General features: G+C 38.4%; 1 protein-coding gene across 1 annotated transcript in view; it reads right to left on the reverse strand.

Moving 5' to 3' along the window:
* The window catches only part of col14a1a (collagen, type XIV, alpha 1a), a 109,455-nt gene that overhangs the window by 63,416 nt on the left and 26,680 nt on the right, over positions 1-19,359 (reverse strand). The window contains exons 13-20 of the mRNA XM_083898982.1: positions 18,094-18,226; positions 17,681-17,716; positions 16,214-16,356; positions 14,572-14,704; positions 13,479-13,601; positions 11,180-11,329; positions 4,890-5,006; positions 1,732-1,878 (exon numbers count right to left, since the gene is read on the reverse strand). Of these exons, the coding sequence (XP_083755108.1) occupies positions 1,732-1,878; positions 4,890-5,006; positions 11,180-11,329; positions 13,479-13,601; positions 14,572-14,704; positions 16,214-16,356; positions 17,681-17,716; positions 18,094-18,226 (982 nt within the window). The remainder of the gene's footprint in view (positions 1-1,731; positions 1,879-4,889; positions 5,007-11,179; positions 11,330-13,478; positions 13,602-14,571; positions 14,705-16,213; positions 16,357-17,680; positions 17,717-18,093; positions 18,227-19,359) is intronic.

Consider the following 19,359-nt stretch of genomic DNA (forward strand, 5'->3'; position numbering starts at 1 on the left):
CACTGTTGTGTTTTTTACTGCTGTATCTCCAGTTGTCAAACTTTGGCTGTCTACTTTCTCTCCATATGCTCTGGCTCTCTTTTCTTCCTCCTATAAGTTGCGATTTTCATCAGTATGTGTCTGACCAGAGGCTGTTTTTCAGAGTCCAAAAACAGCCGCGGGTTAAGGTATGCCTCAGTGCCAAGGCAATTACTTTGCAAAAATCAGTGGGCTCTGTCAAACGGGCGAACAGCAAGTAAATCATCTAACAAACACGGGCGACTTGCCACATTTGAGGCCTATATTTCACAAAAGTAGATAATGTGATCATTTCCATCATCAGTTGTAATCAATTTGTGCATAATGTGTTGGAATTATTGCTTGATGACAAATATAAACACTTGGGACTTTCTGTGGTTTAGAACTAGCTCAACGTGATAGTTGTTAATGTCGCTCTCTGCATCTGCTGTTTCTTTACTGTCTAAATATCAAAATATCTGTGTTTTACAGTAAGTACTTCATGTGTGTTTTATAGACTACTTTACTACATATTTTAACATTTTACACCAATAAAATGTAAATGACACAGTGTAGTTGTGGAGATTTTGCATCTGTAAGATGAGAACATTTATTAAAATAAATCTTGCTGTAAACTAAACTACCCAGCATGATATTAAGTAGTTTCAATCCTCAGCTCCACTGGCAACAACATCAAGCATCACACCTTAACTCATTTAAAAAATAGCATCATAAAACAAGCATCGCTTCTTAAACGGAAGATTAGAGTACTTGTAATGGTATGTATAGTATGCATGTGGTGGATTTATAAATTTTTACTTAGTTAAGGAAACCATCTTAACACGTCTTCCAGACTGCGGATCTGTCACCAATACTCTTGAATTGAATTCTCATTCAGAATGGATTTAAGTTTTGAAGTTGTGTATGTGTGCGCGTGTGCGCGTATCTATCCATTTATCGGTAGCCCCGCTTGTGAGCTGAGCTTCCTCTGATCCCTAGAGCTGTGTGCTTCACCTCAGCTCATTGGCTGATCAATGAACTGCAACAGCAGAATCTATCTTCACTACAAGACAGAGAGAGAGAGAGGGAGAGAAAGATAGAGATCACAGGGACGGAAGTTGGAGGTAGAAGAGAAAGCTGCAGAGATGTAGCAGATCGTTTGAAGGTGACTACGGCTGGGGCAGATGGACAGATGGAAAAAGAGAGAGAATAACTGCAGATGAGTTATAGGTGAAACTAAGGTTTAAAGGTCCAGCGTGTAACATTTACGGGGATTTACTGGATACACTACCCATGAGTAGGTTTATAAAAGAGTATGATCCACTTCCAAGGTGTTTTTTGTAGCCTTTGACAAAAGGACAAACCATGCGTTTGGAGGTTTGGAGCAGAAGCTTTAACATGCAAATGAAGAAGAACAACATGCTCTCTGGTATGTGAAGGCCACTGTAGTTCCTTAATGTGCTTGAGAATGGAGAGGGTTAGCAGAGAGTCCTCTATTTGTTACACTCTACAGTTTCACTCATTCTTACACACTGGACCTTGGACCAATGAAATAAAACTGAAGAAGGTCGAGAGGAGCGGGTGAGTCGACCTCGTCAAAATAATTAAATACTTAAATAAATGGGGGGGAAACTACAAGCCAAAGTTGCACATAATTATTTCTGTTCTGAGGGCAAATCCAACAACGAGAACATGATAATTTACGATACTGTATATCAGACATTTGCAACGTACATGTCATGTCGGTGATGGAGACCGAGGGACCTTCCATTTCTTGCATTTGTGTGTGAACGCTGATCTGGTATTGACTGCCAGGCGTGAGGTCATAGAAGCACTGTCGAGAACTGCCACCTCCCAGACTCACCTCCTGCCTTTGGCCATCTGCAAGCAAACGACAAATCAAAAGATATGACATGAAGTTCAGGTCAAGAGCCATAAAATCATAATAAGTTCAGGTTTCAATTTGACTCGTCACAGAGCGGAGCACACGTCTTCACTCAGCCATGCTCTGCACACGCTAAGGCCCAGGAGCGGCTCGATTTAATTACTTTCTGTCAAAGTTGGATATAAGCAAGCGTCAGGTAACAAATGCCTTGCTCAAGGGCAAAGTCATGGCTAGTTGCTGAAGCACAAAAGCAACATCTGGAGATGCAAACAGGTTTTTAAAAGTCTTGCCTCAAACTGTAGACAAAAACACCAGCGTCAATGTCTGCATTAATAACAGCGATTATTATATTGTCATCATTTTGGGGGTAAAATAAGGATTTGAGTAAATTTGATTTACAGCTCAATATTTCACTCAGTTTTCCAGTTTGTATCAAAGTCATCAAATCTACTTAATTATCTGGGCTTATTGTAATATAAATAAAGATTTCCTTTGGATTACAGACTGAATAGGTTTTCAATTTCATGTTTGTTTGGAAAAGCCAGAAAGGGACAGACATCATCAGAAAGCAACAAAAAATTAATGAGTATATGTTGGCAGCCGGACACACACCACACAGACTATAATAGCTGCCATTACTCACTTTCATTAGTCTAATTCTATTTCCTAATGCGTCTCTCATTTTGGAGGGTGACAAATTAGCCTGTCGTCCATGCAGGAACAGCCATACATAAGGTTTAAAAGAAAACAGTTGTCACTGAGAGGCGACCACTTCTCCATCGGAGGAGGAGTTTAAAGAGATGGACGACTCTGCACGGATTAAACCAAATCTTTAAAGCCCAACTAAAGTGTTCACACAGCTGCACTAACATTAACATACCTTATAAAAGGCAGGACGCAGAACACGACACATGCTACAGAGCCATCAGTGTGAAAGCCCATGTCCATGACATTTAGTGGTGAAGGTCACACGAGTTAAGAATTTGCTGAGCAGAAGTCTTCTGTACTTCTGTACAGTCACAGAAGTATGTGACTGTACATGATTTGCCATCATGTACAGTCACATACTCAGCATCTGCATCTCTCGAAAGAGGTTTTGCATACAGGTGAAAAATCCTTTGCCACTGCAGTGTGATCTTTAAAAAAAAGTGTTGACACTGGATGAATAAAACAATATAAGCAGAAATCTTTGCTCTTAAAGCGGTCTGTTAAATGCAAGGTACAGCTGACCATGTCAAGAATGCAGTCACTGTTTTAACAGTGTTTTTATACTGAAAGATTTTATATGAATCTGTGCTGCACTGGGGAAAAAAAAGAACTTAAAGTTATATACTGTGATATAAAGACCAGCTCTGAATACTGGACAAACTGCACAAAAGGTTATGTTATGTTCAAAATAAAGTAAAAAGAAAATAAAGTAAACAAAATACAACAAAGCTAATTTATTTGATTAATTACACCGAGACCCTTCCTTTGTTTCTGCTTTTCTTCCTGCACCTTCATCTCTTAACATTTAATAAGTGAGTAATCTGAACAATAAACACACTCTAAAGGTCACACATCCAGCCTTGCTTTATTTCTTTTGCAGTGAATATTCACAAGGCAGTCCCCCCCCCCTCCATGCTGTTTCTTGGGCAGAGATTGTGTTGGCATATCAAATCTAAATTTCTCTCTGCAAACCAAGAGATTGATGAAAATCCCTTTAAGTGTAAATCGCTGCCAAGCGAGACTGACAGAATTATGTCACATTTATTTCCTTAGATCCTCATATCAGCAAAACTCCAGATGACTGAAACATGACTGTGGCATAAACACAAATTCAGTCCTGCACGTACTCATCTTTGTGTTACTTTTTTTTTTTTTGTAAATCTATAAGAGCTGAACGCAGCCTGTTCACGAAATATCACAAGTCTAGTAAAAATTCTGTCACCCAAGCTGGCAAAAGCCTTTTTCACAAACAACATGAAATGCTGACAAATAAAGTACAGGTGTACATACAACTGTGTGTCTGTGCATTTGTTCTACAACTACTCTTTGCTCCCCAAAACTAAGCCTAGAGTTTTTGGCTGCTGCTGCTGCTCTTTGAAACAAGGGAAGCTAATTTCAGGCCCCCGTAATTTTAATACATTGTGCTCTCCGTCCCCTGATGTTGATAAAAATGAATGAACAAACAAACAACTGGAACATGGATAAGTGATAATTATGTAAAAGTGAAACAAGGAAATGCTATAATTGCGATTTTATTTACAGTGTACAATATGTACAAAGAGAAATGGGCAAATAACACACAGCATATCTGCTATGTGTTTTTAGAAGAAACCAGTGTCCTGTGTTGTATTCTACAACACTGTCAATCCTGCTCCACTCATCATGCACCCACCCACTGTTCCATTGACTCCCAGAGATGCTGAGCTTCACCGGAGGTGACAATTTTGCTGTATTTATCCAATCGCTGTCTCTCTCACCGCAGTGAAATAAAAAAAAAACTATTCTGTGCTGTCTCACACACAAGCTGAGCTTCAATTGATATGTATGAGAAGAAAAAGTTTTAGCCCACCCTTGGTAATACTTTGGTAATACTTGACCGTTAATTTAATGATATTTTTGAGGAAGCAGAATAAGCTCAGAAATGCTGAGGCTGGAAGTAAGATTCTCTTTGTCATAAACAAAGAGAAAATCTAATGAAAACACTAAAATCGAGAAATTTACTCTGTTCATACACTCACGACAGCAGCAAGACAAGGCAGCTTTATTTGTCTCATACACGAGGGCAACTCACTGAGCTTCACATAAAAAAGGAAATAACATTTAAAATGTACATTTTGAACAAAACCCAATTATAACTAAATTATTAATAAGACATTGTAAAGAATAATAAAAAAGTTAGAATAGGTTAGTGCCGCATAAAACAATAATGCACAGTGCAGAGGATTAAAATTTAAAGTGATTTAAAGGAGCTCAATCATAAGCACATGAGAAAATAAAGTTTTTTTTTAAATGTACTTACTGAGTGGAGACTGTATGGAGACTCTATACAGTGTGGCGTGTAGAAGAGGCTGCCATTGGACACACATGCTGTTGTGTTGAACCTGGTAGGTCGACACGCCAGAGACACCGAGGAACACTGGAGAGAGACAAGAACACGACAGAAAGATTTATATAGCACAGAAGGAAAATAACCTGTCATATAAGATCTCTGACTTACAAAATAAGGCAGTATTTTCATGTATGTGCGTGGGTAAGATTAAAATTATACTACATTTTTGGACATAAAATATGATTTATACATTGTTTAATCATAGATGAAATGATCAACAGGCACGAGCACAACACATAACTCATCTCAGCTCATCACTCAGATTTAATGTGGTGATGCTCTCGAAGTTGACGAGATAATCACAGACCAAGCAATCCGTACATGGGCACAGCAGATTAACTACAACCTGCGTGTAATTTACAGAAGTTTAACATTATTAAGTTAAAAAGTTACCTTAAAATGTTATTTAAATTTAAATTATTTAGTTTTAACAGATTTGTTTTAAGTTCTCTCTTGTTCAAAAAAATTTCTGACAAACAGTTTACTAAACTTCAACACAGAACATGTGAGCTTCTAATTCTGCACCAAATAACTCTATGTTGGTCAAGACTGCTGGTTAAAAGGCCATTACATTAAACTGTATAACATGTGTTGTTGGGTCGCATTTTGACCTGATTGACGACCACATGAAAAGCTTAAAGTTAAAGGACTTATATTATACCCTACTTAAAAAAATAATAAAAAAAAAAAAAGGAAAGGGAAATTTAAGGAACAGGAAATGACATCAGCCACAGAGGCTACTGTGAGACTTTAGCATTTGGAAAACTGATCATTTGCAGGCTCTAGCAGGCACATTGCCGTCATATATAACATGTATCCGCTGGACAGATAAATCCTCTGAGGCTGGGAGTTTGTGTAGAACTCTGTGCTGCACTGTGGAGCCAAGGATAGAACTTTTCGCGGACTTTTGGTTTTCAGATACCGTTGCCCTCGCCAGCACTGCTTGTGTGTTTTATGGACAAAGTGGAGCTCTGCTAGGCAACAATTCCAGGAATTTAGCGCATTGTGACGTTGTGAAGTTGATTTTGCATGAGTACAGCAGTACAGCAGTTCACATTAACATTAGGGTTTGATCCGTCTGCGTCATACATTCGTCACACACCTCAGGTCGACTGGAATGCAGAAACATTACACTGTAAATGTGAAAAATGCATCGATACTGACTTTATCAGTTCAAACAAACCATTAAGCCACAAAATTAGTCAGCCTTGATGTTTAACTGTCAACAAGGCACAATGCAGCAAAGTGCACAACACCATAAGCAATTTAAATAACTGAAGCCTATTTAATAGTGAGACTCCAGTGCACAAAAGGCAATAAAACCTCAAAGGGGACTTCTCCCTCTCCCTCCTCCTCCTCCCTCTTTCCTTCTGTCCTTCGTGTTAACAAAATTTGCTGATGGTATGAAATACATTTGGCTCTTCTCTTGCACCAGTAAATGGATATTTTATGCCAGGACCATGACAAGGCCCCATGCCTTTCAATAACATGGACACACACACACACACACACACTCTCTGACTCACTCTCATACACACACAGATACACAACATCATAAAAATGCTGATAATGTATGTTGGTGTGTTTATATTTGTACCTACAGTACAAATCCCTACAATCAATCTAATGACATCAGATAGTTGAGCCCAGAGTTTGAACCAGCAAGTGGAACAAGCTACCAGTGAAAGTGAAAGGATTATTTTTAAATCCAGGTTTAAAAAAAGGTATTGAGTGGGCAGAAACAGTCTGTGCTACATTGTAAACACCTGCTCCAAGCTCATTGGAGTCCGGCGAAAAGATTTGACATCCAGACAAACAAGTCGATTGTCAGACAAACCCCAACACATTCATTACCTCAAACACTGATGAGTTTGAGGAGATGACTTCTGGTTGCAGGTACAATTCAACCTGGAGTAAAACAAATCGCTTCATAAACAATCAAGTAATTGACATCTTGGTCAAATAATACATTTCGTTATTAGCTCACAATTATTGTGAGCTGTAAAATGAATACATTTTCCTTTACTTTTTTCTTGGTGCATACCTTAAGGGGTTAATCTTCTGCACGTTCTTTTAACAATTTTAAAGTAAAATATTGCTTTATGCTCCATTTTAGTCCAACTTTTTGTTTTCCTTCTCTCTCTTTTTATTCTGCTGCATTCGGTTTTATTTATGCTATGATTGGGTTTGGTTCAAATTTTAAATGTTATTTTGTTTTTTATGTAAAACACAAATGGCGCCGAGTGGCTTACAATTGTGTTAGGTCGCCATTTTCAGCAAATAAAATCTGTGTGGAATGTTCGCACAGGAAAACAGTCTGTTCATGAGCAACACAACTATGTGAACTCAATTGCCCTGTATGCAAAAGCTGGCTCGTCAAATATTCACACTCTTTGCACAGTATTTTATATGCTGACTGCAACTGGTCAACAGTGTTGATGTGAGAAAAAACACATTTGTGTTTTATTCCCGCAGAGTCATTTTTATAATCTGCCCTACATCACCAACAAATCTATCTATACTGCACAGCATGAAAAGAACCATTGTGAAAGTGTAAGCATATAAGAAACACATGGGACACAAAAGACCTGGAAACAGGAAGATAAAATGATGAAAAAGTTGATAGAAAGTACAATTAAAGAAAAGTAAATCAAGCATTCCCAGTGGTTAAAGTTCATTTGATGTCTAAAGGTCAGAGTGAAAGCAGTATCACAAATATAAAACTGGTGCTGGCTTGAAACCAAATATTTGCACTCATCTGCCTTCACAATCTCCACTCCCTCAGTTTCTTCCATTATTTCTTCATTCTGCCACTGCATGATGAGTTCAAGTCAAACAAGCTCTTTTTTTAAGTCTTTAAAAAACACATTACTTTCATATCCTGACGTGAATTTTACACTTTTTCTTCAGGCAGCCCTGACTAAGCACCACAGCAATGGTCCAGTGGAAATAAACCCAAAGCACTAGCAGCTAAACACAAACTAATTCTTCATTAATGGGAAATAGTAGGTCCCAATAGTTATCTCTCTATGCCACATACGAGTATAATTTATTGGCGCAAACATGCCATTTGGCTCCAGTGGCGAGGCTGCAATTAACACAGAGAACCCTGGGATATGTCTTACTGTAAATAATTTTATTCCAGTGAAAAATGACCAATCATTTCCTTAATAAATCTGAATTCCTCTAGAGTGCAAATATGGGCAAATAATTTAACTCCACTCTGTAATATGGGGAAATCTGACATCTCTCAAAATCTATCAGTGCTCTGTGAATTATTTGAATATGACAGAGAATATGTGTTGTACTGAATATTTAGTAGTGGGATATATTAAAAGCTGGCCAACAGTGAAGAAAAACAAACTACAGGGAAATGTGGCTGTGAGAAGCCTGTGCACATCGCGTCATTATACGCAACAAATTAAATTTGTGTAGCTTTAAATGACGCTCATGAAATCACTGTATGTGTTCAATTTGGTAGGGTGGACAGTTAAGGCACCATCCTCGTGGCTAAAGCAGGCCAGCCTGTTAAGTTTAAATATGGGGAGCTGATGAATCTACATGCGTACTTTATCTTTATCTCATTATGAAAGTGTATTTCATGATGAGAGCTTTACAGAGGCAGGAAGGCATGTGGGAACTGTCACTCATCCTCCAGGGGGATGATTAGAGAAAAGAAGAAGGATCCGACATCACTGCAGTGAAATTAAATGGAAAAAATCTGCATGTCAGAGACATCAAAACCACCCCACCCCCTTAACTGGTGAACGTGTAAAAAAAAAAAAAAAAAAAAAAAAAAAAAAGACCCAAAACATAATCTTTCTCTGCAATTTTCTAAAAAGTAAAACTTTGCTGCATAAATAAACATGCATGGGATTTTTAAGCAGAGATATCCAACTTGAGAACATTAGTTTGTGCTGCCATTTGGTAAATTCCACCTGGCCACTTAAACAGTAAATCCAAACTAAATTGGGAGATTTTAAGGTAAAGGGGGGGATGATACACACACACACATAATGAACGACAAACAGGAGGTGCCTAAAGTCTCTGACAGACTGTGTGATTAAAGGTATTCAGCAACACACTTCTGTGACTCTGCGTCATCATTTGGTTTATTTCAAAACAATCCGTTTCTCATCTTACAACAAATTGCTCATGTGTTAAAGAATACTGTCTGCATTATTATATATTGTTTATATACTGATCATCCTTGCTGTATGTAGTCTTTTTGGGTTAATTCTCTTTTTGTCTGCTTTTACGTTTTTAAAATAAATCAAAGTGCGACATTGAGAATGATGTATGTGAACTATATAATGATTTCTCGTGAATCTTGGGCTACGGCACAAGTTAAAAATATTGGCACGCACAAGTGGTAAACAACAGGAACGGATGAATCATGCTGTGGCAATTATTCTTCTTTTTTACGTGTGCAAAGGAAAATCCAAAATAGAGGCAGAGGAAGAGGAGAATGCCGTCTCAGTCATGGCTGTAGAAAAACAGGCCAACCTTGGATGCCAATTTTGCAAAAGGAGATTGAGTTGAGTAGTTTTTCAAAAACATAAGCTTCTTTGGTTTTTGGCAATGTCCCGTTGACCAATGTGTATTAAATGTTGCATCTTTATTTGCTCGTTGGTAAATGTAGGTCATGATAGCAGGCACGCTGTGAGATGGTCATCTGTCAGAAAATGTTGCAAGACCATGACAAAAGGTCATGAAAAACCTAAAACACCTTTTTGTCGTGAGCACAATTGTTTTACACTTGTTGGTTGAGGTCTTTCTTTTTTGTCATCTGTTGTCTGGGACAGCACATAATTAGTACAATGCATAAGATAAATGTTTGGTGATCGATAACAAAGTGGACCTATACCGAATAACCCATGTATCATTCTATATCATATCATTCTATATCATTCTATATATATATATATATATCTCGTTTCCTCATTGTTATAGAGAAACAATACGTTTTGTACAAATTGTTGTCTCGTGGAGATCCGCTTTGTCCGTAAAACACACAAGAGTGTGGGCGAGGGCAACGGTATCTGAAAACCGGAAGTCCGTGAAAAGTTCTATTCTTGGCTCCACAGTGCAGCACAGAGTTCTACACAAACTTCCAGCCTCAGAGGATTTATCTGTCCAGTGGATACATGTGATATATGACGGCAATGTGCCTGCTAGAGCCTGCAAATGATCACTTTTCCAAATGCTATCTGCTGTTAGCTCCCAGTAGCCTCTGTAGCTGATGTCATTTCCTGTCCCATAAGTTTAATTTTACTGTTTTTTCAGGTGGACCTTTAAGGTTGCCCTAAAGAGATACTACTAAACAGAGCGTTCTGAACAGGGCTGTTTTGACAGGGTAATTGAACTGCTGTGGTGCTTCATCCTTATGGTATTGTGACCAAAGCATGTCACAGACATGTTCATTAGGACACCAGGGAACTAGTTTAACTTGGAGAAATAGGGTATAATATGACCCCTTTAACGATCATTCTCACTGGCTGACTGTGGTACAGCATATTATTCTCTCTGTTTTCTCAAGTCTAAATTAGATCATATTGTATCAGTAGGTGATTAATATGCATGTTGCACCTTTCCCACTTCCTTCACCCTAGTTTGCTCTGCAGCTGCTGCTGCTTCCACCTTCCCTTTCTAATAATCAAACTCCTTTGTGACATATTTAGACTGAATAAACTCAGTGCTGTTGAAACCTCCACTATGCTGACTTTAGAGAGATGCATTCCAAAAATGTATCTGGTTTGACTTGCAAGAAGTTAAAGCTCAATTAAATATTTAAATCTGTGATCCTACTCATACAACACCGCCAAATGAGGAATGCAATAAGATATCATATCTCCCCTTTAAAGTGGAGTAAAAATGCAGTATTTTTACCGAAATTGAACAGCTCCACAGTCCTTGGAGATTTGGGGGATGTCTCCACTCTCTCTGCACACACTTGCTGTTTCATTTGTATCTTTGGGATAAATTCTCTGTTCTCTATGTATTTGGCATTGTTGTAAAAGTGTTTATTCGACCATTTTTATGAACAAAGTCCATTGCTGGTTTGTTTTCTGTGAGTTGTTGGCAATGGAGATGGCTCCATGGCTTGTGTTCGCCAACAAGGGAGACTTGCAATGTTCAGCTTTAATATCTGTAAGTGTAAGAATAAGTGGTCTTTTCAGGTGTGTGAGGAGGACACTCACAGGTTTTAGCGTTCGCCAGCTGCGGCTCACTCTGTCCTGTTGGGTAGGACGCTGTCACTTGAACGCTGTATTCTGTCCCACTTAACAGATTCCACAGGAGCACGGAGTTCACATCTTCACCCACTGTCATCTCCAAAACTGGTCCTGGAACTGAGAAACACACACACACATGCACGTAAAAACCCAGACAGGAAGGATAGAGGAAATCAAGGAATGATTTAGCGATTTTATGAAATACACAAAGATTCATCTGTAAAAGCATTTTCATGTCCATTTAAAGTTGAAGTTTTCTGGATCAGGGTTTGCTGCCGAGTTCATTTATTCATCATGAATCAAATCTGCAGTGCAATAGAACGGTTTTATTTTTTGTTTTTAATATTTTCTACATGGATCACTAACTAATGCAGCTACAGCTTCAGACATTTTAATGTGTTTTTGTATTTCTACCTTTTTGTCCTATCATGTTGCCCTAGACTCTGTTAGCTTGTATCAAGTTTGAAGTGTATATTTAAGCTGACAGCACATAGACCTAGACACGCTTACGATCAACTACATATACAAACCTGCACAAATACACATGTATGCACCAGTCCAACATTGAAGATACTCAAAATTGTACACAGAGTTGCACAGGTAAACATCATCTCTCACACTACTACAAAGATTGTAATCCTAATATTTGCAACATTTACATATAACTACAACAAAACACTGGAAAAAGAAACAAATGTATAAAGGAAAACATTTTAAAAAAGAATGAAAATCAGCATTATCTTTACAACAAAGTCCACTGTAGCACTATTACTGTATATAAATGTCAAATATGTACAGCAGATGTACAGTGTACAGTGTGTGTAGGTATATTTTGCATACACATGCACTTTTCCTGACACTGCAGATACCAAGATTCTCCAGCCTGCTGAAATTATATTTCCCCTTCAACTTATCGTCTACAATGAGATGACTGCAGCTCGCCTGCTTGAAGCCAGATCCTCAGAAACACAGTAATTGTGTTTTAAAAACAGGAAATGGAAAACTATCAGACTGAAGCAGCACTAAGGAAGAGGCAGACTGGTGAAAATGTTTTTTGTTTTTCTTTTCTTTTTTTTTTGCTGAAGCTTCAAGATAATAAATAAATAATTGGGCAAGAGAATATAATTTCAGCTCCAGATCACCAACGTTCCCCTTGACAACACTGAGAAATTACATTGTTGCCCCATAATAACAAATGCATTATCTATTTTATGTAAACACGGGCTGGATTTTGTAAACAGCCAAAAGATGAAGAGCTGCATAGCAAGCAGTGGTTATTTGGTTGACAGGCAGACGAAATGCTCAGTTCTCATAATGGAGCATTAGGAGGATAGAGCACATTAGGTGTTGTAATAAAAGAGAATGCGTTTGAGGTTAGGAATATACTGTTAAATATCAATATCATTCTTTTCTTTATTAAAGCTGCAGTGTGTAACAGACTCTGTCTGGTCTTCCTGAATAGAAATTTGTTTGCTGCATCTTTTATCTGAAAATGGATTCTCTGAACTGAGGAGCGTTTTTGTGTTTGCAGCCGTCACTCTTTACTAGCACAATGCTGCTGTTGACTCTTTCTCTTTGACGTAAAACAAATCACCTCCTCTGCGCAGTGCAAGGATGTCACCGGGTGACATGGGATCTAAACACTGCTTTACTGCGGAAGACAGAAACTCATAGACTTTTGTTTATATTTATTTAAATGTTACAAATTACAGTTTAAAGTGGAACTCGGCAGGGTTTTTACCCTAACGTAACAGCTCCAGAGTCATCGTGAGGATAAAACGGTTTGTTGTGGGGAGATAGAGGGCTGTTTCACTCCCGTCTTTTAGAGGAAAACCAGCCTTGAACGATCAATGCCAAGGTTATAAGTGTTTTTGGATTTTTCATTAGTTTTAGCTTTTATTTCATTTTGACTTTTCGTTTTTTCAAAAATATATGGACTATTTGCCATGTGCAAGTGCTAGTTATCGTTTTATTTTTAACCAACCCAGATTCCTCAGAATAAGGGGGTCTTGCGGAGTCTGGGGTTCTCGTGTGAAACACAAATTGCTGTACGGCATTACACTCATACACAGCAGTATGAGCGTGAGGATAAAGTGGTGGACACAAGGGGGAGCTCTGTAGAGCCATGACCACACTTGCAAAGTTCTGCTTTAAAACTCAATACGAAGAAAAGCTGCACAATCTTCTCATCTACAAGGATGTATTCTGGGAGCGCTGCCATTGAAATTTTTACCCTTTGGATATGTGTGTGTGTGTGTGTGCGTACCATAAATGGGCTGGTAAACAATCCTGTAACCCTCTGTTGGAGACTGAGGTGGATCCCAGGTGATCCTGAAGCGGTTGTACCACTCTTCTGACACATGGAGGTTTCTAGGAGACAAAAGTGGCACTGCCACAACACAAGACAACATAGACAAGGCAGAAGATTGGGGAATACATTCATTTGCTACAGCTTTCAATTTTCTTCACTATTGCTTAATCAGTCAGTTATTTTATATTAGTTGTTTGGTGAAACATATTGAGTTCTTAGTCATTTGGTGATCGAGAAAGCAGAGCATATTTAAGAAGCCATATTCAGAAAACTTGGTCCAAAAAAATAAATAATTTCAGTTGTTTGATTGTTGCAGGCCCAATGAAAACCTTTCAATACCAGCACTGAGAGGACCAATTAAGGGGAAGGACACAAAAACAGCTGTGATGCAAACAGCTGTACAATAACGTCTGTGTCTGCTTTTCCAAAAAAATGACAAAACGGTGATTGAAAACAGAAACAGGGTTGTCGGGTTTTTTCAGACAATGCCAGGCTTGGCTGAATTTGACCTATGACAAAGTTGTAACTTCATACAGACACTGATTTATCTGAGAAGACAGTTCCTCTCAACCCCCCCCCACAAAAAAAAACAAAACACATGAAGTGTGTCTCTGCTTTGATTTATTTCCTCTCCACTTTCCAGGCTGAGAAGAAGTTTTTATTTGCAATATGGCGAGCAATAGCACCCTCGTCTAAAAAGATGACATATTTCATCAGCTCTCTGTAGAACCAGCAGACAACGGCGACTGTTCATGAGAGTTAATGACCAGAATGGCTGAGAAAATCAATTAGATTAGAGAAGAGCAAAATAATTTAATAGTCTCATTAATGAAAGGAGCTGTTGTAATTATAAACGGCCTTCATTAAGACAATTAAGGGTATTCGTCAGTGCTTAAATTTGCATTCTCCTCCAAGAAATGAGAGCATACATGCGATTAATGTAATGCTTAACTTGGAGCTGCATCTCTGTTTGATGGAAGATGAGAAAGAAAGAAAACCAGTGCTCAATAATTCTGTGCGTTTGTGTGAGGGTTGTGAGGCGGCTTACATGTTGCTCCCATTGTAGAGACGCTGATGCCGTCCTGTCCATCCCTGTACACTGGTGTGACCGTCACTTTGTACTGCATGTCTGGTGATAAAGGCTCAAGCACGGCTCTCCTTTGACTCCCGGGAACTAAAACCTTTGCACACAGACACACACAAACGCACATCAGAAGCAGTAAGACAACACAGACGGTTTTTAATTTATGGACATTTGAACGGAAAGATTACGGCCACGTTTAATTTGGTGAAACAGAAAGGGGCTGCAAAATGGTCCATATATCTTAAGGGATTTAAACCGCAACTGTTCAAGAATTCTGCTCACTTCTGTTTAGTCAATAAAGTCATTTGGGGTCAGTGGTGAGGCAGAAAAGAGCTGAGGAAAACAAATTACTGCTGGGGTTTTATGTATAACTCTTGCAGTTTGCTCTTTCTTTGCATCTTTGGTATTATTTCATATAAAGAAAGAAAAGCTATTTTTCTCTGCCGACACAAGAATAAAATACTTCCAAAAGACGAGATGCAGCTATTACATAATAATTGAATCTAGATGGATCCAAACTAAAGCCATGTTGAAAAAGTTTATTCTTGACCATGGACAAAGCGCTTAGGGTTCACTGATGATTTCAACTTTATAACTAGGTCTGTTTTAGCAGACAGAGTTTGTTTGCCTGTGTTAGCTTAGATAGAAAATTACAACAAACAAAAACAGTAGAGTGAGGAGCTGTCCACTCTGATTGAGGTGCTGAAAGTCTTATCAAAGCAGTGAGTCATACAAAACATACACACGTTAGCTAATAAACACAGGAATTACCCATGTTGTTTCTCTTGCCCTCTATCTCTCCCCTGCATCCACATCAAAACACATCCAAACTTACAGAAAAGAGGCACGACCTGAAACGACTCTAATCTTTCAACTGGCGGACAGATTTAAGCCTCTCCCCCTCCATTTAGTTTAGCTATTGTTTTGTTTGTTCTTTGTTTCTTTCGCTCTTCTTCCTCCTGCTCCCCGTCTGTGCTCCCAGTGAGGTAAATGGCTACTGAAAAGATAATGGAATGTCTTCTGGCTTGGCCTCGCCTCTCCATCTTCTACAGCTCTGACACCACATTGGGAAATTAAAACAGGGGGAGGGAGAAAAAGAGTGAGACAGAAGGGGTGTGGAGGGACCGACGGAGGGAGAGAGGGTGTGTGTGCATATGTGTGTGCATCAGTGAACAGGGTCAGTACATGGCATTGAGATGAAAAAGGCTCTCACCACAGATAAAGGGACCAGGGAGCAGAGGCCGAGTGGACTGGGACTACAAGTGTAATCAGTTTTCTGATTTGAGGAGGTGACCTGACAGTGACCCCTGCAGTCATTATCCAGTTGGCTGGAAGTGTGGAACAACAATGATCCTCCTCCCAACCCTTGTTTTGTCTGTTCCGTGTAATTAGTGGAACTCACCAGAAGTTAATGTGTTTTCATGCTTGTGTTAGAAAGCTACACTGGATGGATGGATAGATACGTAGCTGGAAGAGCAGCTGACCTCAATATAACAACATCAATAATACAAAACAATAAATTCTAACTTACACAATAAAAAATAGAACATAACATTACATCCATTACTGCAAAGGCATTGAAATACTTTGCAGATGATTGACTCACAGACTCCATGCTTTGGTCGCCCCTGAGGCTGGAATAGGAGACCCTGTAGCTCTCTATGTTAGGGTCTTCAATCTCCCATGATGCCTCTAAGCTCTGTGTGGTCTCACCGCCCAGCTGAAGGTTTCTCACAGCCTGACGTGGCACTGTGACGCACCATAATCATAAAGAAAAATGTTACTGCAGTGTGTTTGAGTTGTGCACTGCAATCTCTTTGATTCAATACAATAATGCAATGACAATAAAGCTTTCAATTCAGTTTATACATTATCTTGATGACAAGATCTTGGCGTGAGCTGCATCTCCTTCACATATTATTGTGGTTTGATAAAGCTGCGAATTCCATAGGTAATTATTACGGCAAACACTATGGGCTGAAATACTGTATGTGCCACCAGAAGCTGAATTTGAATAATTTGTATTTGAATAAAAATAGCTAAACTTACCTTCAAATGACGTCAAATTAAGTTTCAAATTACTTCAAATTCAGTTTTCAAAATTAAATTTCAATTTACTGTGACAGACATGCGGGTACTAGTAGAGCTAGGAAGAGCAATCGAGCGCAGATACGCAGGTCTCCACTTCGGCCAATCAGCACCTACATTTTTGAAAGCGTAATGCCGGCTTTTGGCCATTGTCACATGAATTTGGTTGAAACTGAATGAGAATGTTGAAAAATATAGAATTTTTCCAATGCAATGATTCAAATGAAACAATGCAAATTCATATAAATACATTTATATTTATATTTATATTTAAATTCAAATATAAATGATTCAAATTCAGTTTCTGGTGGCACACATTTCAGCCCATAACACAAACTCAGTTGTGATATGCTGAGTGATTAAAAGGACACAATGATCTGGCAGACTGAGAAAACAGTGTCTTGCTGTGTTTTCTGTTCACAATCTTGATGTACAGTATATGCAAGGGTTCCACAGGCGCACATATTGAAAGTTTGTAAGTAAGGAACACATGTTTGTAAGTTTTTGAGAGCTGCGGGTGCACAAAACGCTCCGTCTCAATTAAATGTTGCCTGCTCTTCATACAAAACACATTCCAGATGGCCGTTGATTCGCCTCTGAGATAATGGAGTTTGAACTTCGCTCTCTTAATCAAGCAAGTGCACTTGAAAAAACAAAAAAACAGAGCGGATCTAAACCTTTTGTCATAAGGTGCCATCTGCTTTAAGATTGGTATCACAAATTCAGGTTTTGATTAATAAACATTCGTCAGAAAAGACGCAGTTTCCTCTGGAAATTCTCCAGGAGACATTTATAGTTCATCAGACGACACAGTAAAATTATTTACATCATTCTTAAAGTTAAAATGACTAAAAAAATTTCATGGCACAACATAATATTATATGGAATGTCACATCTTTTCTTTTTTAGAACCTTTAGAACAATATTGAATGGGTGCTTCCCTTTGCAATTTTTTGGTTTCTGACAAATCTAAATCACTTCTCACCTGCAGTTGTGGTCGTGAGTGTGGTCGTCTCAGCCACTGCAGAGATAAAAGAGCACAAATCAGACGATGGGACAGAAACAAATCTCCGCATTGATCAATGAATTAGGCAGAAATACATAACAAATTATCGACATGAGAAATTCTTCTGAGACACACGAATCAATAGAGAGATGCTTTGGACTCGTAATTGCAAACTGCGCTAACCTAAAAGACACATGTGAGAGGACTCATCTGTCATTCTCAGCAGACAGTTGCACGCTATTGCAGAGGGTGGATTAGGTCATAGACTCATTTCATTTGTTAAATTACACCTGTGCCAATACTCCCCTATCTGGAAAAGTTTTTACACTGTAATTTTGCTAAGTTTTCGTATTGATCAAATAGTTATTAATCCAACAGATTATGTTACTTACATGTGGTCTCTATAACAGAGACTGTGTCACTCTCCGATTCATCATTGAACACGGCCGTCAACATAACTTCATACTCAGTGGATGGACTTAGCCCGGCCAGGATGTAAGTGTTATCACTTCCACTCAAGATCACCTACAAAGGATGAACACACACACACTGGTTTACATGACTTCAGAGGACATTGCATTGACTTACATTCATTTCCTGGAGACTTACTCTAACCTTAACCATAGTTACTACTGGCATAATCCTATAACCATAACCCTAACCTCAACTTAACATGTCTAAAATGTAGTCATTTACATTACGGGGACAAGTAAGACCAGTCCCCATGTGACTGTGTAAACAGATTTAGGTCCCCACGACATTAGTAATACCTGTACACACACCCACACATCGAAGTCTCATATTACATTCGATTTCCAAAACTGTATTCTTTCCAAAACCTGCTTTTGAAAAATGTTTGTCATTACTTTTAAAAAAATATCAAACATCTGTTCTACTGTTTTCAACATGTTTTTTGTATTATTGTTAACATGCACCGGTCAAAACTAAAGTCACATTCTCTAAACTGAAATAGTACAATATCACAGTCGGTGAAACAGAAGTGCAAACAGTGGGTCATTTTTCATTGCACCACATTTCATTTTCCAAAATCTATGAACACTTGTTTTCCATTCATATTCTCAACACTGTATTAACAGAAATGTTTTCAAATGCTAAGGCACTGTTTTCATCCTTTCATTCATTCATTTATTCGTTATCTACCACTTCCTCCCCCACATGAGGGTCAAACACAGTTGATTTCAATCAGGCTCTTTTTAGATGCAGAACAGACAAAATGTCTGTTTGGAAACATGAGTCATTAATAACAGGTTGTTTGCAGTTTCACCCACGGCCTCAACATCACAAATATTCTGACAAAACACAAGAGATGTGCATCCTGCAGTGACGACAATTAAACTCCATTTAAAGTGCAAGTCAACACTTTTACATGTTCTGATAAAACATGTACAGTTATTATACTTTAGTATACTAGTAAATTAGTATACTTTCAGTTGTGCAAGATATTGACACGGTAATTGCAACGTGTTAAAATTGGGAAATCAGAAACGGGTTTATTGCCATGTATGCTTGAATCGATACAGGGAGTTTGCTGTAGTGAAATTGGTGCCAAAATACAATCAAATAGAAAAATATAAATTACACACTATATTAACTAAACAACAAATTACAAAACAATATTAAATTAAATAATGTACAGT

This window comes from Microchirus variegatus, assembly GCF_963457635.1.
Source record: "Microchirus variegatus genome assembly, chromosome: 1".
Taxonomy (NCBI): Eukaryota; Metazoa; Chordata; class Actinopteri; order Pleuronectiformes; family Soleidae; genus Microchirus; species Microchirus variegatus.